At 38.2% G+C, this 18,427-nt stretch overlaps 1 protein-coding gene across 1 annotated transcript in view; it reads right to left on the reverse strand.

Annotated features, from left to right (window-relative positions):
* Nucleotides 1-2,101: 2,101 nt before the first annotated feature.
* The window catches only part of STAT4 (signal transducer and activator of transcription 4), a 127,890-nt gene continuing 111,564 nt past the window's right edge, over nt 2,102-18,427 (reverse strand). Inside the window, exons 15-24 of the mRNA XM_004601229.2 lie at nt 15,322-15,405; nt 13,438-13,536; nt 9,391-9,526; nt 7,590-7,639; nt 7,279-7,373; nt 6,833-6,969; nt 6,296-6,487; nt 3,902-3,968; nt 3,410-3,518; nt 2,102-2,265 (exon numbers count right to left, since the gene is read on the reverse strand). Coding sequence (XP_004601286.2) covers nt 2,239-2,265; nt 3,410-3,518; nt 3,902-3,968; nt 6,296-6,487; nt 6,833-6,969; nt 7,279-7,373; nt 7,590-7,639; nt 9,391-9,526; nt 13,438-13,536; nt 15,322-15,405 — 996 coding nt within the window. The 3' untranslated portion in view covers nt 2,102-2,238. The remainder of the gene's footprint in view (nt 2,266-3,409; nt 3,519-3,901; nt 3,969-6,295; nt 6,488-6,832; nt 6,970-7,278; nt 7,374-7,589; nt 7,640-9,390; nt 9,527-13,437; nt 13,537-15,321; nt 15,406-18,427) is intronic.

Below are 18,427 nucleotides of genomic sequence, written 5' to 3' on the forward strand. Positions count from 1 at the left end.
TGCATAAGCATACACGTGTGTGATGATGCTCAAGAATGTAAAAGATATGTGAATATCATCAGGTGAGAGGGTACATAAGGATGGGACTGGAGAATTGAGAGGCTACTGAAAAGGGAGGTAAGATCAAGGTTGGGCCATAACAAAAACTGAAAGCAGTTCAGTATTCTTGTGTGTGCATATTTTGGAGGATGAGAAACCATTGCTGGGAGGTCTGAGTTAAAGACTAAGCAGATATTAAATAATATATGGTCCTATTAAGAATCATAATGTACATCCAAATTTAAGTGTGTGTATGTGTGCTGTGGCAGTCTGAGAAAACCTATGAACTCTTTAAGAAAAAGTTTTCAATTGAATAAAATAAAATTTTATTTTTTATTTATCGCTGGAGCAATAGTGCAATAGGTAAGGCGTTTGCCTTGCATGCGGCCAACCTGAGTTCGATTCTCCACCCCTCTCGGAGAGCCCAGCAAGCTACTGAGAGTATCCTATCTGTACCGCAGAGCCTGGCAAGCTACCTGTGGCATATTCGATATGCCAAAAACAGTAACAACAAGTCTCACAGTGGAGACATTACTGGTGCCCGCTTGAGCAAATCAATGAGCAACAGGATGACAGTGACAAAATAAAATAGCTAAAATTTAAAAGAAAACAAAATAACAATTATACAGATATCAAAATATTAAGCCAACTTTGTTAGATAGTAATATGAATACTTTATTAACAGCATTGAAGTGTATAAGAATAGTTTCAATGAATCAATTTCAAAATTGTGTCTGGTTCATGTGTAGAGCTTGACCTTATGAGAATAATCTAGAATTCAGTTGAGTGTATGTGGATATGTGGATGGGTATAAAAGATAAGATTACTAGGATTACATCTCACTAATGGGAAAATTGTTTTTCTCTTTGAACATTTTTACTATAATATATTAATTAGACTCTGTTTCCTTGACTTGCCTGGAGAATAGGAAACTGGTGCAAGAAATTAGAAAACAGTCCATCAGAGAGAGGGCAAGGCATCTCTGGCTCTGCAGTTAGGATTCACCAAGGATATCAGCCTGAGGATTTTGCTAAATCTGGTCATGGCAGATGCCTGCATGTGGTGACCTCTTGCTTGGAAGAGCTGCTCCCCAGGGGCCTTGGAGATAGACCTTTCCAGGTGTTGGGACCAGGGAAATTCCAGGCTAATATTATAGTAGTAGGTGTGCAATGACATCACATTGTCATTGCCTCATTCGTCCCAGCATCTAGTCCTGAGACAAGTAAGGCAAGGATCCAGATGTTCAATGCTCATAGACATGTGTTGACACCAGTAAATATTTTCCCTAGAGAAAACTGAGAACTTCTCAGCTTAAAAATTATTCCTACATCCATGGAACAAGAGACTCTTAGAGCTAGAAAGGACCATAAGGACCTAACTTGTTCGTCCCTTTCTAGAGATAAAGATGCCACTCTGAACTTAAACCACTCAGCCAAGGCCAATGTTGAAATTCTCGTTCCAGTCGTCATTTCAAGAGATTTTTTTAGCCATGCATCTGCTTTCATTGCATTTTGCCCATGTTACCACCAGATATAATTCTGGATTCCTTCCACTAATAAGATCTATGTTTTGAGCTATGGTACCTGCAACTATGAAGCCCTAATTGGAGTTTCATAGTTGGAGCAAAGTTGAAATGGCAATAAAGAGACTTCATAATTTTCCCCCCACCTTCACACCAGAGTTCCTGTGGACTCTGCTGCTATGCAGTAGAGTATCATTGTTTCCATTTTGTATCTAGAATGATGACTGTTACCCGATAAAACTCAGGTCATTGATTTATTTGATATTTCCCTCATGTATTCCTCATGGATTCTGGGTAATGTAGGTAAGATTTGTTATTCCTGACTTACTCTGGAATCTTAACACTTAAACCTTCTAAAGTCAAATTTATAAGTGACACTTGAGAAACAAAATCAGAAACAAAAGAAACACAGTCTTTTTGTTAATATTATATTAATACTATATTAAAGTGTCTCATCTTCCAAGTTCATCTGAAGACATGGGTTTCAAAATTATAATTCTAAATTCAAATTTTAGAATTACAGTCCTTTGGTAGAGGGATGTTATACCTGAGATTGGAGAACTTTAGGCTTCAACTATTTCCTGAAAATTGGTACAAACAAAACTGAAGATGTTGGCAAAGATCACACTTTTAATTTACTTGCATCCTTTTGTTTTGAATGTCAAAAGTTTGTTCTCTTATTCATCAGAATATGGAGACTGCATCTAAAATTGAAAAGTAAAAAATGACCTCTGAGTAAACTCTTATTTTGAAAGTAAATCACAATCTGTTAGATATCCATTGTCTTGCTGCTAAATACTCCACAGTTCCTCTACCAATTAACTATTGAATATTTACAAAAGTAATTGGAGTTGATCCTTTTAAATAAAAATGTATCTTTTTAAAGTAGTTTTAAGAAAGTGTATTTATTCAACCACACATATAGTGAGGATCACTAAATGCAAAATATAGGAAAAGTTATTTAAGGACAATTAGTATTGGTGTAAGATTTCAAAGAAGAGCATGAATTTTCCTTCCCTGAGAATTTTCAAGATAAGGAGTTCAAGATGCTTTATTTATAGTTAGATTCAGATTTCTTGGGTTCAGAATAGCATCTACTGTTCTCATATATGTTCATTTTCACTTAAATTGAACAGTTGTTCTGTTTTGGGTCTAAACCCTGAAGTGTTCAGGGCTTACTCCTGGCTCTTCACTAGGATCACTCCTGGAGGGATGGAATCTGGGCCAGACACATGCAAGGCATACACCTTCCTACTATATTTTCTCTCTGGACCAGACTTTGAAAGTTTTGGGAAGAAGAACAGTACAGTTAGGTTGCATCCCATATTATCCTGTTACTTCATTTAAGATTATGACTCAATTCTCCAAAATAGTATTGTGCTACTAATGATTATTACTCATATACTATATTGAATAGATTCTTGGCAAAGTAGCAATCAAGACAAATTGGAATTTGTGGTGCTTGAATTGCTGAAAGAAATATTAAACTAAGCTTACACATGTTGACTAACATGTTGTGTCTGCTAAAGCAGTAGGAAGTTGTGGAGTTAATGGTGGATGTAGAATCAAAAGTTCTTGAATTAGGGGTATAAGAACATTTTGCTCTCCAGTGGCTTTTGATGAATGGCGTGAAGCTAAATCAGTTCAAATAGGAGCAGGTGCCTGCTTTTGATACCTGTAATCTATGGTGATGTCAATAACACACTTTTTGTGTTATGCTCATGAATTCACTCCATCAAAAGTATATTTCTCACTGCCCAAGCAGAACTTTGGCCCCTTTAATTCACACACCACCTTTGCTTTCTTAGAAATACCCTTGACCCGCAACGAAAAAGGTTGAGAACATACTGCATTTTCAATTGTGGTGGGACTCAGGTTTTCTCTCAGCACTGCATATACACTTGGAGACATAGGCAAAAGGTCACATGGAGAATGTGGCTCAGTTGAATCACTTCGGCTTAAAGAGATAACAAGGTAAATATTGAAACGGATTAAAAGATAAGAGCTTGTGGCGACTTACTGTGTCAGGAACTCATTTCTAGGGCTTCATCTACTTGTGAGGTTGCAAATCCCAGATCCTCATCAGCTATCAGAACTTTCAGCCTATTACGGAACATGTGGCATTTAAAGAGCAAATGGATAATTCCAGTCATGAGAGACTGTAGTGCATCCATAATCCTAAGGAACAGATCTTTTGTATTAAAGGAAATGCACATTGAGCACCAAAATGCTTTGTTTTCAGTTATATGCATTTTCTCTATCCTTAAATTTTTATAGACAAAACCATTCAACTGCTTTTTAAAAATGTGATGTTATTTACATGTAACTAAGATTACTCACATTGTGGAGATGGGAATAAAAACTGAAGGAACATAACCTTTGTCTCCCCTTTCTGTTGGTCTTGAAACTGAAAAAGAAAGGCACAATGTTGGGGGGAAATGTTATGGCTGTTATTGATAAGATTAGAAAGATGTGTCTAGAAAAGTATTAGTCACACACAAAAAAAGATAATACAAATGTTTAATAGTTCATAAAAATTTTAGTCAAATAAATGAATTAAAATGTATTTTTCTACTTTCACATCTTGTGTTTACCTAGAAATATTCCAGATATTACTAAATGTTTAGGTAATACTAAATTAGAGCTTCTTAGCAAGTGCCCCAGTATGCCCATCTTGTGCATATCTACTAATATTTTGGATAAGCACAAATGTGCAAGAAGAGAAAACAAATCCCTTGGCAGGCCTAATCTGACTTTACATATTAATATCTCTAAAATGCACGAGAAAAAAGGGAATTGACCTTATTCTCTACCTAGTATGATGAACTTCGTTTTTATCATAAGGACTCATTTGTTCTTGTATTGAGGGATTTGTTGTAACTCAATTCTTTTTATTAAAACTGATACCCATCATGATCTTATTATGTAACTGGTTGAAGCACAGATAACACGCCACTAAAAGTACCACTGCTCTGTGCTCCCAGTAACATGACACTCTCACTTTGGGGATGTTCCCCATGTTTTTCTATGGCACCTGTGCTTGGTCCAACTGTAATTTGGACTAATGGTAATTTTTCCAGTCTCATTGGCTACATTGGCATTTGTTATTTCATTTGCTTACATGCAGAGGCATTAAAAAGCCACAATTTCTGTGTTCGTTATATGGAGCTTTTCAAAAGTATGGCCCTAAAAATGTATAGTTTTCATTGATGCCAAATAAACTATTCAAGAAAAAAAAAGTTACATTTTTTCCTCTTTATTCTTTGTATTGGTTTCAAAGGGGGGGATGAAGAAAGGGGTCCAGGTCACCATCCATGAGTCACCTTGTATGAAACCACAGGAAGGTGCTCTTAAATTTAGTTGCTATGGATCAAGATTTCCACGGATTGTATACATCTCTTATTAGGTAAAGAGAATGGTGAACTTTCATTAAGTGATATAGCTAATTTTATTAATTTTCTTTCACGTCTTCAAGAAAGATTAACCAAGCAGCTATTCTGGCCAGGTAATGTTTTAGGCCCATAGGCTATATACTTCAGAAAGTTAGGCATGTCAGGACTTGACTATAGAAGGTAGAAGGGAGGGCTCAGATCCCTAGGTCTTGCCCTAAGCAATGAATAACAGTCTCTGAGTTATGAAGGTGCAATATGGTACTGTCACTGTCACTGTCACTATCATACCGTTGCTCATTGATTTGCTCAAGCAGGCACCAGTAACGTCTCCATTGTGAGACTTGTTACTGTTTTTGACATATTGAATATGCCATGGGTAGCTTGCAAGGCTCTGCTGTGCGGGCAAGATACTCTCTGTAGCTTGCTGGGATTTCCGAGAGGGCCTGAGGAATCGAGTCCGGGTCGGCTGCATGCAAGGCAAGCACCTTACTGGTGTGCTATCACTCCAGCCCGAAATATGGCACATAAATAAATAATTAAAACATATTGGAGATGTAATTTAGTGGCACAGCACATGCTTTTGCATGCACCAAGTCCTGCAATGCTTCACACCAAAAAAAAAAAAAGAAAAAAGAAAAAAAGAAAAAAGAAGAAAAGAAAGACCAGAGAGATAGCTCAAGCGGTAGAACACATGCCTAGCATGTTCAGACTGGAGTTCGGTCCCCAGCACTTGCAAAGCCCCTGGAGCAATGCTGGGCGCGGCCAAAGACTGCACTGCCTGGTCAGCTCACGGAACCATCAGGCCTGCGTCACCTGGTTGAGCTTCTCTGAGGATGGAGTACGCAGTCTGATGGGTAGGGCCCCTAAAATAATTGAAAAAAGAAAAAAAAGAAAAAAAAGGGAAAAAGAAAGAAGGAAGAAAAAAAAAGAAAGTATAAATCCTGAATGCCTGAATGTCTTTTGTAAAAAAATATACCCGCAAAACTTTTAAGAGTTTTCTACTCTTCCCCTCACTCCCTTCCTCTCCCCTTCCCTAGTCAAGTGAAGCTTTCAGCCCTCCTCTTTATAAAGTGGCACCCATGAAGAAGTGAGAGATGATGCCACAAGTATGGTGAAGTCTGGCCCCTATACTGGCCACTAACTACTGTGTAAGGAGGACAGCCGGGAGGCCCTTTGCAGGAACTGTCCACGTACCTCACTCCTAAGGCTCTCACTTCCACAGGGCCCTTAGGTCCTACTACCATCCAAAGCAAACATGCAAAAAGCAACTTCAGTTAACTTTCCTCTAAACTATGGTTATTTTTTTCAAAATAGCAAGAGAACGGTAAGTGAAAGTACCAACCTTCGCAGGGCTGGGAGCTGTAGTGTTTACCAAAGGCCTTGTCTTTGGGAATGTCAGGATATAGGTACTTCAGTGGGTTTTCAGGAATGTTTCCAGACATTATAACTTTGTAATCTCGAAGAATGTCAGCAAATGGCAGAGCAGACAAGCGGGCTTTATTGTAGGGTTCGACAGAGTGGAATCTTACTTCTCCTGGAAAAAAAGAGGAAGTGGGAATTGTTCAGTTACTAGCAGGCATTCTTTTTGGCTATTCTTCCTACCCACATTATCTCCATGCTGCTGATTAGAAAATAATACAGCCATTTTATTTTCTTTTCTTATATTGAATTATCATATATATATATATTGTACATATGACCACAGATGGAGGAAGCCCACACAGATTGAGAAATTCATGATACCCTGTTCTGGGATAACTCTTGATAACACTCAAACCATGAATAACAGAATGGCCTACCACACACTGCTGGGTATTGGGAATACTGCTCAAACTCCACAGTGCTAAATTCACATGAATAGACAGACAAGAGCAGATACCATTTTCAGAATGGTCCACCCAGGTGAAAGTTATTCCTCCAAGATGACTTTCACTGAATCGTAACAAAAAGGTTCCAGGCATTTTATCCTTTAGCAAGAGGCGTTCCTTCTCCTTACTAACAAAGCCCATGACGTACCTAAAAATAAAACAACATAAAGTTGAATCTGATCAAAGGTCATGTTTTATTACATTTGCATTTGTTTCATTCACAAAGTGCAGACACAGTTCCTTGTGAGTTTAAGTAAAAGTCAATAATGCCTGAAATATTCTTCTACAGGTTAAAGTAAATATCAATCCTCTATGGAAAGTAAAAGAAACTGACATTATTTCTTCCAATCCCCCAAACATTGAACATGCTTAAAAATAGGCAAAGACAAAGCAAGGAAAAAATAACCACATAAATATAAGAACTGACTGAATAGGAAAAGTACAGCCTGTAACTCACCCATCAATCCACAGGGGAAGAATATGTTTTTTAATTAGATCTAATATTGCTTCAAGCCATGTCCAAAAGGTAAAGGATTTACCAGGTAAGTGTTCCTAATGGAATAAGAAAATATGTTGCGCATTGATCATTTCTGGTATAATCATACAAGTTTCTATTTTCAATGAAATGTTCTCTTTAAATGAGACATTAGAGTTTTCTTTTAAAATAATCCAGGAAGTCATCAAAATTTCGAATATGGTATGGAGACTTGTAAAGAAATACTAACTTTAAAAATAACCTGTGTGATATTTCCCTTCCCCTGTTTATACCTTGCAGAACTTGGCCCAGGTGAGATGACCATCACTGTAGTTAGACTGAACTAAAAACAAAAGAAAAGAATGATATTTTTATGAACCATTAGACTCTTCATTTGGGGCTTATTTTAGACCTCCCTACCTTCAACACACACACTCTTTCATGTTTTTTCAGGGTGGGCACACCCAGCAATGCTCAGGAGGTACTCCTGGCTTTGTGCTCAGGAATCACTCCTGGTGAGGCTCGGCAGACCATGGAAATGGAACCCAGGTCTGCCACGTGCATGACAAGCACCTTACCCACTAGTCTACCTCTCCAGCCCCTCTTTCAGATATTTCTAAAGCACTTTTCACTAACAGGTACTTAATGCTAGGGATATGTTTATTATCTGGTAAAGAATACTTCTCCTTTTGGGGGTTAATTTTAGTCTAAAACTAGATGGAATGCTTCATGAATTTGCATGTTATTTTTGCCCAAGGCCATGATAAATCTTTTCTGCCTTGTTCCAGTTTTACTGCACATACTGCTGAAATTGAGGGAAAAAATTATCTTCAATGGAGGAGCTAAAGATAACTTTATAAAACGGTGGCTGTTCAGGACCAGGCTTCTAAGAATAAGTGAGATATAAATGGTCAGATATAAATCCTTTCTCACTAGGAAGGAGGCCACCCAGTAGCAAGAATAATGTAGGTCGAGGTCCAGTGCATGTGAAAGTGACTTCTGGAAGAGACATTCAGAGTAGTCTAATGTTGCTGAATAGTCATCATAAATGAATTGATATAAATCTTAAGCAGCCAGGAGTCTCGACTAGTACAATGAAAAGAGTGAAGATTTATTAGGCAAGGATATAGATACAGATACAAAGTAGTGAAAGAATGAAAAGAGATTCTGTAATTTTAAAGGGAATTATATTTGGTAAAGATCGAATGGATAGAGCTGGTCTCTGAAGTACATATTATTAACTCTTTAACAAAATATCTATTAATATCTACAACTGTGATTTGTAAATTCAATAAGGCTTTGAAAGGACATTAGGTTAAGTAAATTTTAATAATATTTACTGAAGTCCTGATTTATTTATATATGTATTGATGAGATAGTAGGTACAACTGGCAACCCAGCATTACTTAGAAGTCAAAGTTAGTCAACTCAAACATGGCTCCACTGTTGTTCAAATGCATTTGAGAACTTACTTTAACTAGAAACACTTATAAGTCCATTTTCACTTTTTGGTGGTATGCCAATGTGTTCACTCTAGGCTTAGCATAATACAAATATCTTATAAACTCTTAGTAAACACATTATAGTCACTACAAGGAGTTCTAATGACTTATGCATTGTTAGAAAGAAGAGTCAGAGCTGAAATGATTGTATGCAGAACTAAATATTACCTGGGTGGCTTTAATTTTCTACTACATCTCCTGGAAAATAAGCTATTTTTTCCAGTCAGGTTAAAAATCACTGTGATATTAAATAACAAGATCAAGAGCACTTCACATCATATTCCGTGGGAATTATAAAGGAATATCCTAGAGAGTGGACCATGGAATGGGAAAAGGGGGTCTTTAGACCTAAACGCCGGATCTGTAACTTGACTCTGTTATGTAATAATCACGCAAACCTCCAAACAGAAGTAACATCATATAATGTCTGTCATAACGGAATTTTCAGAAAATTAGAGAGAGTAGAGAATTTAAGCATGTGCTTGGCAGCATACAGGTATTCAATAACACGCCTCTTATTACTAACAGTAGTATTAGAACCCTGATTCTTTAACACTTAAGTACCAGGTATTTCATTTTTACCAATTCTCACCTGTAAGCTTCTCTGCCAGCATGTTTAACTGCTCTGAATTAAGGCCACGACCAACATATGATGAAAACTGCCAGCTTATCACTTCCAGGAGTTGACACAAAGTAGCAGATGGAGGATTATTAAAGAAAATCAAGTTCTGAAATAGAGTTGTAATGTTGATTATACTTATGAATCATATTAGAAACTATAATTCAATATGTAGGATTTCTAATTTAAACTTTTTAGGCCAAGTTAATTTAATGATAAGAATGTAATCTCATTTCTGTTATGCTTTTTGAGACTGATTTTTTTCCTTTTCTGAAAGTGTTTTTTTGTTCCTTCATCTAATATATACATAATGCATGACTCCATTTTACCCTTGAAATAAACATTGAGCATCTCTTTAAGCTTTCCCTGGATTGTGAACTATCAGCCCACACAGGGATACTTAATACCTTCTGATAAACAGCTGGACAAGAAACATAAAGAAAAGCTGAATTTGTAGAAGCACAGAGATGAGAATGGTTGTTATTAGGGTTTGGAATATAGGAGAAACAATAAAGTGTTGGTTAAAGTGTACACATTTCCAGTATTAACTGTAAGTTCTGGGGATTTAATTATTGAAAATTTATTATATTTAATGTATATAGATACACTTGAAAGTTTCTAAGGAATAGATCATAAATGCTTTACCACAAAGAATAATAATTGTGTGTCATGACGGTGGTTCTAAGTAATGCTATGCTAAGTAATGCTATGCTATTATTTTGTAAGACCTAAGTGTATCAAATCAACTGTTATGCACCTGAATCTCACACAATGGTACATGCCAATGACATCTCAATAAATCTGGAAAAATTGGACTGGTTTTCCTTTTGGAAATATATTAATCCTATATAAAAACTGTGTCATGTCATTTAATCAGTTCACCATGAAGTGACACCAGACAAAGCATCCCAACGCACAAAAAATTGATAAATCTCAGGCTAAGAAATGAGATTTATTTAAATGAGATTTATATAAATGAAAATTTAGAGTTAAACTGAGACTCCTATATTTTGCTTTTGGACACATCTGGAAGTGCTTAGGACTTCCTTCTAGCTTTGTGCTCAGGGATCACTTTTGGCAAGGCCTGGGGGACCAAATGAAGTTTTGGGGATCAAACCTGGATTGGCTTTGAGTAGGGCAAATGCCTTACCATCTGTACTCTCTCTCTAGCCCCTGGGACTTGTTTTAAGAAAAGTAAAGTACTGTTTTCTGCTTTTTCACTGGACAACAGGCTTTTCTTATGATGAACTGCAAACAAACTAGAAAGTGGATAAATAATACTGTTCCAGATTAGTGGAAAACAAAGTTTGAAAGTCAATGAAGATATTCAAGGATGAAGGGAATAAATGAGATAACTGATTAAGTAAATGGAGAAGTCTGAGCTACACTGGGAGGCATGAGAAGAAACTAATACAAGATATTTCAGAAGGATGGAATGAAGAGGGTACAGAGCCTACAAAAGGGGTGATAGGAAAGAGAGAAAAATGGAATGACACTTCCTAGGGAGACACTGTTCCTTGAACACAATAATTCTGTCTGGATAAATGATCAAGAACAAATGAATATAACAAAGGCTTTGATGCTTAGGATTTGAAATAGAATCTGATTAAGAAGAGAAATCAGGGGCTGGAGTGATAGCACAGCGGGTAGGGCGTTTGCCTTGCACGCGGCCAACCCGGGTTCGAATCCCAGCATCCCATATGGTCCCCTGAGCACCGCCAGGGGTAATTCCTGAGTGCAGAGCCAGGAGTAACCCCTGTGCATCGCCAGGTGTGACCCAAAAAGCAAAAAAAAAAAAAAAAAAAAAAAAAAAAGAAGAGAAATCAGACATATTTATTTAACTGGGCTCTAAAAGTAGGCTGTACATCTATGTTTTAGTAAACATAGATGACAGACACTTCCACATTCCTCATCCTGAACTAGAAAAGAATTCGTATTGGTATGCCAATTCTAGTGGCTGCCTTACAGAAGACTGCTAAAGAATGTCAGGGCAGCAGCATTGTACCATGTGGTCAGAGGACAGAGAAGTCTTCTCTCTCCTCTCCTCTATCTCTGAAGTGGAGGAAAAGTGCAGAACAAATGTTTCTCCTGATGGGATGTGACATTTAATTTCAATGGTCTTGGCTGTTCCCAGCCCTAACGACTAGGTGACTCCCCAAGTAAATTTGTTCCGTCAGTGGGTCAGGACAAGCAGGGGGTAGAGCACTCTGAGTGGTCTTTCTCACTGCAGTTCATTTATTGTATGTGCCCCGACACCAGAGGTTGAGAAGGAACAGGGCTGACTGAGTCATTTCCCTTCTCGGTCCCCTTTATCAGGAATGTCAAACAGTAGGGGAATAATGCATCACTCCGATTCTTATTGGTAGGACCTAAGCTAGAATAATTCTTTCCTTTAGAGAGAACATTTATTTTACACTGCAAAGGACTTTTGTGTCTACCTCGAACCTACTTCCTTTCTCTAGTGCTGGGTGCTTTCCCAGACAACAGAGGTTGTGCAGGAGAGCTCAAAGGAACTGCTGACTCATAAGTGTTCTTCTCTATCACTCCATTTTCTGATGATCTTTTTCTACTTTTGGTGGTGGTTAGGATCTTTAAGCTGTTATAGCCAGGAATGTTCAGGGGCTATTCCTGGATCAGTGCTCAAGGATGGCTCCTAGGCTGCTCCTGCCCTTTGAACCTTTCTCCCTGCCCTTATAAGAGTATTTATTTTCTACTTCTTTTATGACCTGAAGTCAGTTTAACATCAGTGTCTCAAAATAACCACCAGATGGCATTAAAGCCCAATTTTAACCTAGAAGGAATTTAATTTCTTTTATTTCTTTTTCAGGATCACAGGTGCCACACCTAGGAGTGCTGAGATGGGAGGAAAGGTGTGTCATCCTGAGATGCTGATATTAGGGTTAGGTGTCAGACTCCATGATGTCCTGGAGTCACCAGAACTACCCCAACAGTGCTCAGTGTTCGGGGACATTCAGTGGCAGGAGTCAAACTCTGCAGGATCAGGCTCTACCACTTGAGCTCTGAGTTCTAGAATGGATTATACTCATCACTGTCATCCCATTGTTAATCGATCTGCTCCAGCAGGCACCAGTAATGTCTCCATTGTGAGACTTGTTGTTACTGTTTTTGGCATATCGAATACGCCACGGGTAGCTTGCCAGGCTCTGCCGTGCGGGCGGGATACTCTCAGCAGCTTGCCGGGCTCTCCGAGAGGGATGATTATACTCACAAATCAACTTAATCATTTGTGCTCTCAGAATATGTTAGGGAAGAGGGATGACTATTCTGGTTACTTCTTTGGATACCTAACTGATTCCTTTGTAGAGGAGCCTGCATGAAGGATGCAGTCAGAGGCAGCTGAGGGGCAACTCAACAGTCGCATATAAAATTTGGGGGCAAAGAGGGTCTCCTCGAAGCCCAGTTAAAGGAAGCAGAGGATGGCACTAGAGTTAAGGCGGTGGGTGGGGGGAGGGAGGCATACCAGATTGTCAGGCAAAGCGAATATTTGCCACTTGAGCTAGACAGAATTCTCTTAGGGTCAAAAGACAGAGTAAACATTTTAAAATTCATATTCATTAATTTATTTGAGGTGGGTGTTGGTTGAAAACACATCTGACTGTGCTCAGGGCTTACACTTGTGCTCGGAGATCACTTTTGTGGTGCTGGGGATCATATGCAGTGCTGGGGGTTGAAACTGGATTAGGTGTGTACAAGGCCAGTGCCTTCCCCATCTTCCCCATCATACTAGCTCTCTAGCTCTAGAGTATATTGTTTTTAATATGGCATGAGGGAGGGATCATACAACTGGAAATATTGTTGTTCTGGAATAAGACAACCCACAATGATATGCCAAAATATGTGTGCATATGTACACATAGCTATATGACACATAACTATATGATACATAAAACTACATAGCTATCTCTCATCTCTCTCTCTATTTTGTTGCATATGAATTCTATTGATAATAAAGTAAATCTATTAGAACTCAAGGAAGGGAGACAGGAATGGGAACCCTACCTGGGAATCATTGGTTGACACATTGTACCAGATGATGGATGCCCATGCGTTGGGTAACTGACTGACGTTGGAAATCATCACCACTGGTAACGAGCTGGTCTGGTTTAAAGAGATAAATGAAAGCACATTTATTATAGGCTTGTCTTGCCTTAATGATTTTATGCATTGTCCTCTTCACTGCACAAACATCTTAAGCAAATTCCACTCTGCCAATTCTGGTATCTACTGTTCCTTGGTTACTAAAATAACTTATAAAAGCACTGGAACTTTCTAAGCAAATATGAATCAAAGTATAGGGAGGAAAGAAGCTCTGAAAGTAGGAAAACTTACTTAATGTTCAATTTCTCAAATGTCTTCACTGGTAGTGTAATTTTACTCTTTTATGTCACATACTTTTCAAAATACAACAAATTGTAGATTGTATTGGTTTGGCAACTATTACCTTTGTGCGATCAAATGATCTAATTTTAAATTTATATCTGGATTGAGTCAATATTTTCAAATTATGCTCAAACAAAGTTGGTACCAGAAATGAGAGACTGCTGCTGCAGAACTCAGCTTAGTCTGACTGGCACTGTAGTTGTTTTATCTATTGAAATAAACACACTTTCACAGACACCGTCAGGGAACTCATCAATTACAGAGGTTTGATTGTTGTGATAGTTAAATTTCCAGGGAAGGCAATTAATAACTTGTAAACAGAGGTTTAGGGTAAAGAGATAAAGGAGAGAAATAAAGGTAATATTTTATAAACATTACACACCAATTAAGATTAAAAAAAGAAAAGCAGGGTTGGAGTGATAGTACAGCCAGTAGGGCATTTGCCTTGCATGAGGCCAACCCGAGTTCGATTCCCAGCATCCCATATGGTCCTCTGAGCACTGCCAGGGGTAATTCCTAAGTGCAGAGTCAGGAGTAACCTCTGTGCATTGCTGGGTGTGACCCAAAAAGCAAAAATAAAAAGCAAAAAGTAGAGTTCTAAAACAATATAGCCTACCAACTGGGCCACATTCAGGATGTGTGGAACTACTCCCTCATGCATTCATTTGTTCACTTATTCAACTAATGTTAAGCATCTACTCTGTAGGAACTGTGCTAAGCCTGAATAAATAAGCCACTCGCTACTTCCTTCAAGGAGTACAGAGTTAATCATGTTCAACTTTAATCTCCCCAATTTAACAAAAAAAATTGCCCTAGATTTTTTTTATTCCTTTGCTGAGTCCCATAGTCCTATGGTGCCTTACAAGATGATTAAAACAATGTACTATTAATTTTTTTTTTTGGTCTTTGTGTCACACCTGCAATGCTCGGGGGTTGCTCCTGGCTCTGCACTCAGGAATTACTCCTGGCAGGGCTTGGATGACCTTATGGGATCTTGACAATCAAACCTGGGTCAGCCTAGTGCAAGGAAAACACCCTACCCACTGTTCTATCACTCCGGCCCCTGTTAATGTTTTTAAGATTTGTTTTAGCTCATCCATCACATTGGAAAAATGTTTATTCTGAGGAAATTTTATGTATACATCAACTTTTTAAAGTTAGCTTTACAAGATGTGGTTCAAGGATTATTATTTCTCTTTTGGATTTTCATTACAATTTTTATTTGACTTCCATTACTCAGGGAAAAAGCAAACAACAAAACATATAAACTTGGCAATGACTTAGTCAATCTACACTGAGTTCATTATTCCTATGAGATTTTACCATTTATGTTTAACCAGAATAGGAGTGCACACTGATTAGTGAATAGAGACACTGCTTTTCTAAATGGAAATAAAAACACCAGGGAAGGTACTAAGATCTAGAAAAACTGAATTTTAATGTCTGAGTACTGTTCAGTTTCTGCAAATGTTATTAATAGGAGATGTTTCATACAAGACATACCTCCAAATCTATATTCAGGCCATAGAGGCAGATCTGTGTCTCAAAGGTTATGGAATGAAGCTCTTCGGTAACCATGTGACAGCCCTAGGGAAAAAGAAATAGACTGTTTTCTTACAAGTCTTACTTGCTATCAATTATTGCGATCTATTATCCCTATTGTGTTTGTGAAACTTACAAATTCTTCAAGTGAATGTCCCCAAACACTTCCTAATACAGAATATTTTATTTCTTTTAAAAATTATACATACTTATTATATATTTAGAGAAATTTTAATGGTCACAAACAATACTTTTAATTTAATGGTCACAAACAATACAATACTAAATACACTCCAAAACAGTGCATTTCCTGAATTTTAAGATTCCAGAATATTAGAATTAAAATTCCAGAGAAATGATTATTTTTAACATTTGAAAATTAGCTTTTTTAAAAAACCAACTATTAATGAAAGCAAGCCCTATATGCATAGGTATAAAGAAACAAATCAGCATCATATTACATTTGTTTAAAAAGGCGGCAATGGTGTTAGCTCAAGTTGTGAAATAAATACATGTATAGCATATGTTAATCTCTGAGTTCAGACTCTATAACACATGATCACCTTCTCCACCCCTGGCACTCCTGAGTGTGAACCCAGGACCTAGATATCACTGGATGTGACCCCTATAGAGGAGGAAAGAGAAAGCAAGAAAAGTAAGGAAGAAAAGGAAAAAAGAGGAAGACAAAGGGGAAAAAAAGCAAGGTTTTTCTTTTGGCTAAATGTGATTGATGAAAAAATAAATTTTCTTTAATTTTTTTTTGGGGGGAGGAGTGGTGTGTGTGTGTGTGTGTGTGTTTGTGTGTGTGTGTGTGTGTGTGTGTGTGTGTAGCACTGTACCTGCTAGAGTTCGGAAGTAAGGACATGGTCAGAGCCCCGCCTCAACTATGACTATGAAAAGATGCAGTCTTTGGAGTGGGTGAGTCAGAGGAACTACAGAGATGCTCTGTGTTCTGGGTAGGGGCCAAGCTGAGGGCAGGGGAAGGAGCTGCTCTGAGGAGAAAGGAATCTTATAGTCCATAAACAAGATGGAACCTTTTTCTGTGTCTGACATGTTAGGAGCTATCAGGGAAGTGAACCAGGTCTAAGAAACAACCTACACATAGCTTCTTTGTGGTGGGGTGGAGGATGGACAGCATGGAGGGAGGAGGAGGAGTATCCTAAGAATCAGTCTTTTTGTTTTTTTTTTAAAATTGAATCACCATGAGCTACAGTTACAAAGCTTTCATGTTTGAGTTTCAGTCAGTCATACCGTGATCGAACACCCATCCCTCCACCAGTTTACATTTTCTACCACCAATATCCCTAGTGTCCTTCCCCCTCCATCCCACCCCTTCCTGTGCCTCTATGGCAGACAATTTCCCTCTTATTCACTCTCAAATTTTAAGCACTATGGTTTGCAATACAGATACTGAGAGGCCATCATGTTTGGTCCTTTATCTACTTTCAGCACACACCTCCCATCCTGAGTGATCCCTCCACTCCTCATTGACTTAGTGATCCCTTCTAAGAATTGCTCTTTTAAATTTTTTTTATTTTATAAAGTAGTTCACAATATTTGATTACATTTAATATTCAAATACCAATCCCACCACCATTATCCCAAGTTCGATTCCTCCGCCCCTCTCAGAGAGCCTGGCAAGCTACCGAGAGTATGGAGCCCGCATGGCAGAGCCTGGAAAGCTACCCGTGCATATTGGATATGCCAAAAACAGTAACAATAAGTCTCTCAATGAGAGACCTTACTGGTGCCCGCTCAAACAAATTGATGAGCAACGGGATGACAGTGACCACCATTATACCTTCCCACCACTGTATTTGGGATGTTTCCATCCCAAGCCCCAAGCCCTGTCCCAAAGCAGAACCGAAATAATATATTTTGTATTGTTTGTTATGAAAAACCATTGAAAATACTACAAAAAGGTATACATCTAGGAATCTGTGTGAAGATTGTTCTATTTTGGTAGGCGCCATTAAGACCTTCTTTAAGATATCACCAACATATTAAAAGTTGAGCGTTGTGAACTTTCATATATATATATGTGAATGTGTATATATATGTATATATATATATTTCCCTCTATGATTGGTTGCCTACTATTTGAACTCCATCAAATGTGGTGTGGTACTCTTGGAGAATGAGTAGGGAGTGACTTAGGATGTGTCTTATGGTGCATTCACTGCTGTGTGGTCCAGGAATAGTTTCACTAATGCATGAGGCTCAGTCTGAGTGTGTGGGGAGCGGCCTTGAGCATGGCAGCAGTTGGGTTCTGCAGATTTTCGGCTGCAGGGGCTGGATTCCTTGGCACGGGGAGGGCTCTCACCCACCCCCATCTGGGGCGCCCTGAGTGAAACAGCCCGGCATGGTGTCCCATGGCATGGCTATGGCGAGTGTTCTAAGAATCACTCTTAAGTCAACAAATCTCACCACACACACACAGAACTTCGAGGTAATTTTTATGTGTTGCTTTGTTGTGGTGGGGGGTCCACACCCAATAGTGCTCAGGGCTTACTCTTGGTTCTATGCTCAGAGATAATTCCTGGCAGGGCTCCGGGGGCCACATATGGTGCTAGGTGCCAAACCCCAATGAAACATGTGCAAAGCAAGTGCCCTACCCTCTGCACTACCTCACTATCTCTCCAGTCCCATCCAGATAATTTTGGAAGGGTTCCTCTCATGAATACGAAGAACTAACAATTATCAGACATTTAATAAAAATCTTCACATATAAATAATAAAAGAGAATTCAGTGCAAAAAAATCAAAAGCAAAAAAAGATCAAAATATATTAGAACTAGTCAATCAATATATGGCACGGAAAGTGGGCAAAATTAGCTAGGTGTAATTGGTGGGTATTGCTTGGGTATTGATTTGTGCACACCAATTGCAAAAGGACCTTTGGAAAACAATGGAGAAAATGGAATGAGAAATGAGATTTCTCATTAGCAGAAGATTTTTAAATGATGTTAGTGTGTGATAAATATATTGTGATTATTATTTTGAAATCTTTTCATTTTTGAAAATGATATCATCAAAAAATCTCAATGAGCAAGATCTTATAATTCCTG

The sequence above is a fragment of the Sorex araneus genome, chromosome X, assembly GCF_027595985.1.
Source record: "Sorex araneus isolate mSorAra2 chromosome X, mSorAra2.pri, whole genome shotgun sequence".
NCBI classification, from domain to species: Eukaryota; Metazoa; Chordata; class Mammalia; order Eulipotyphla; family Soricidae; genus Sorex; species Sorex araneus.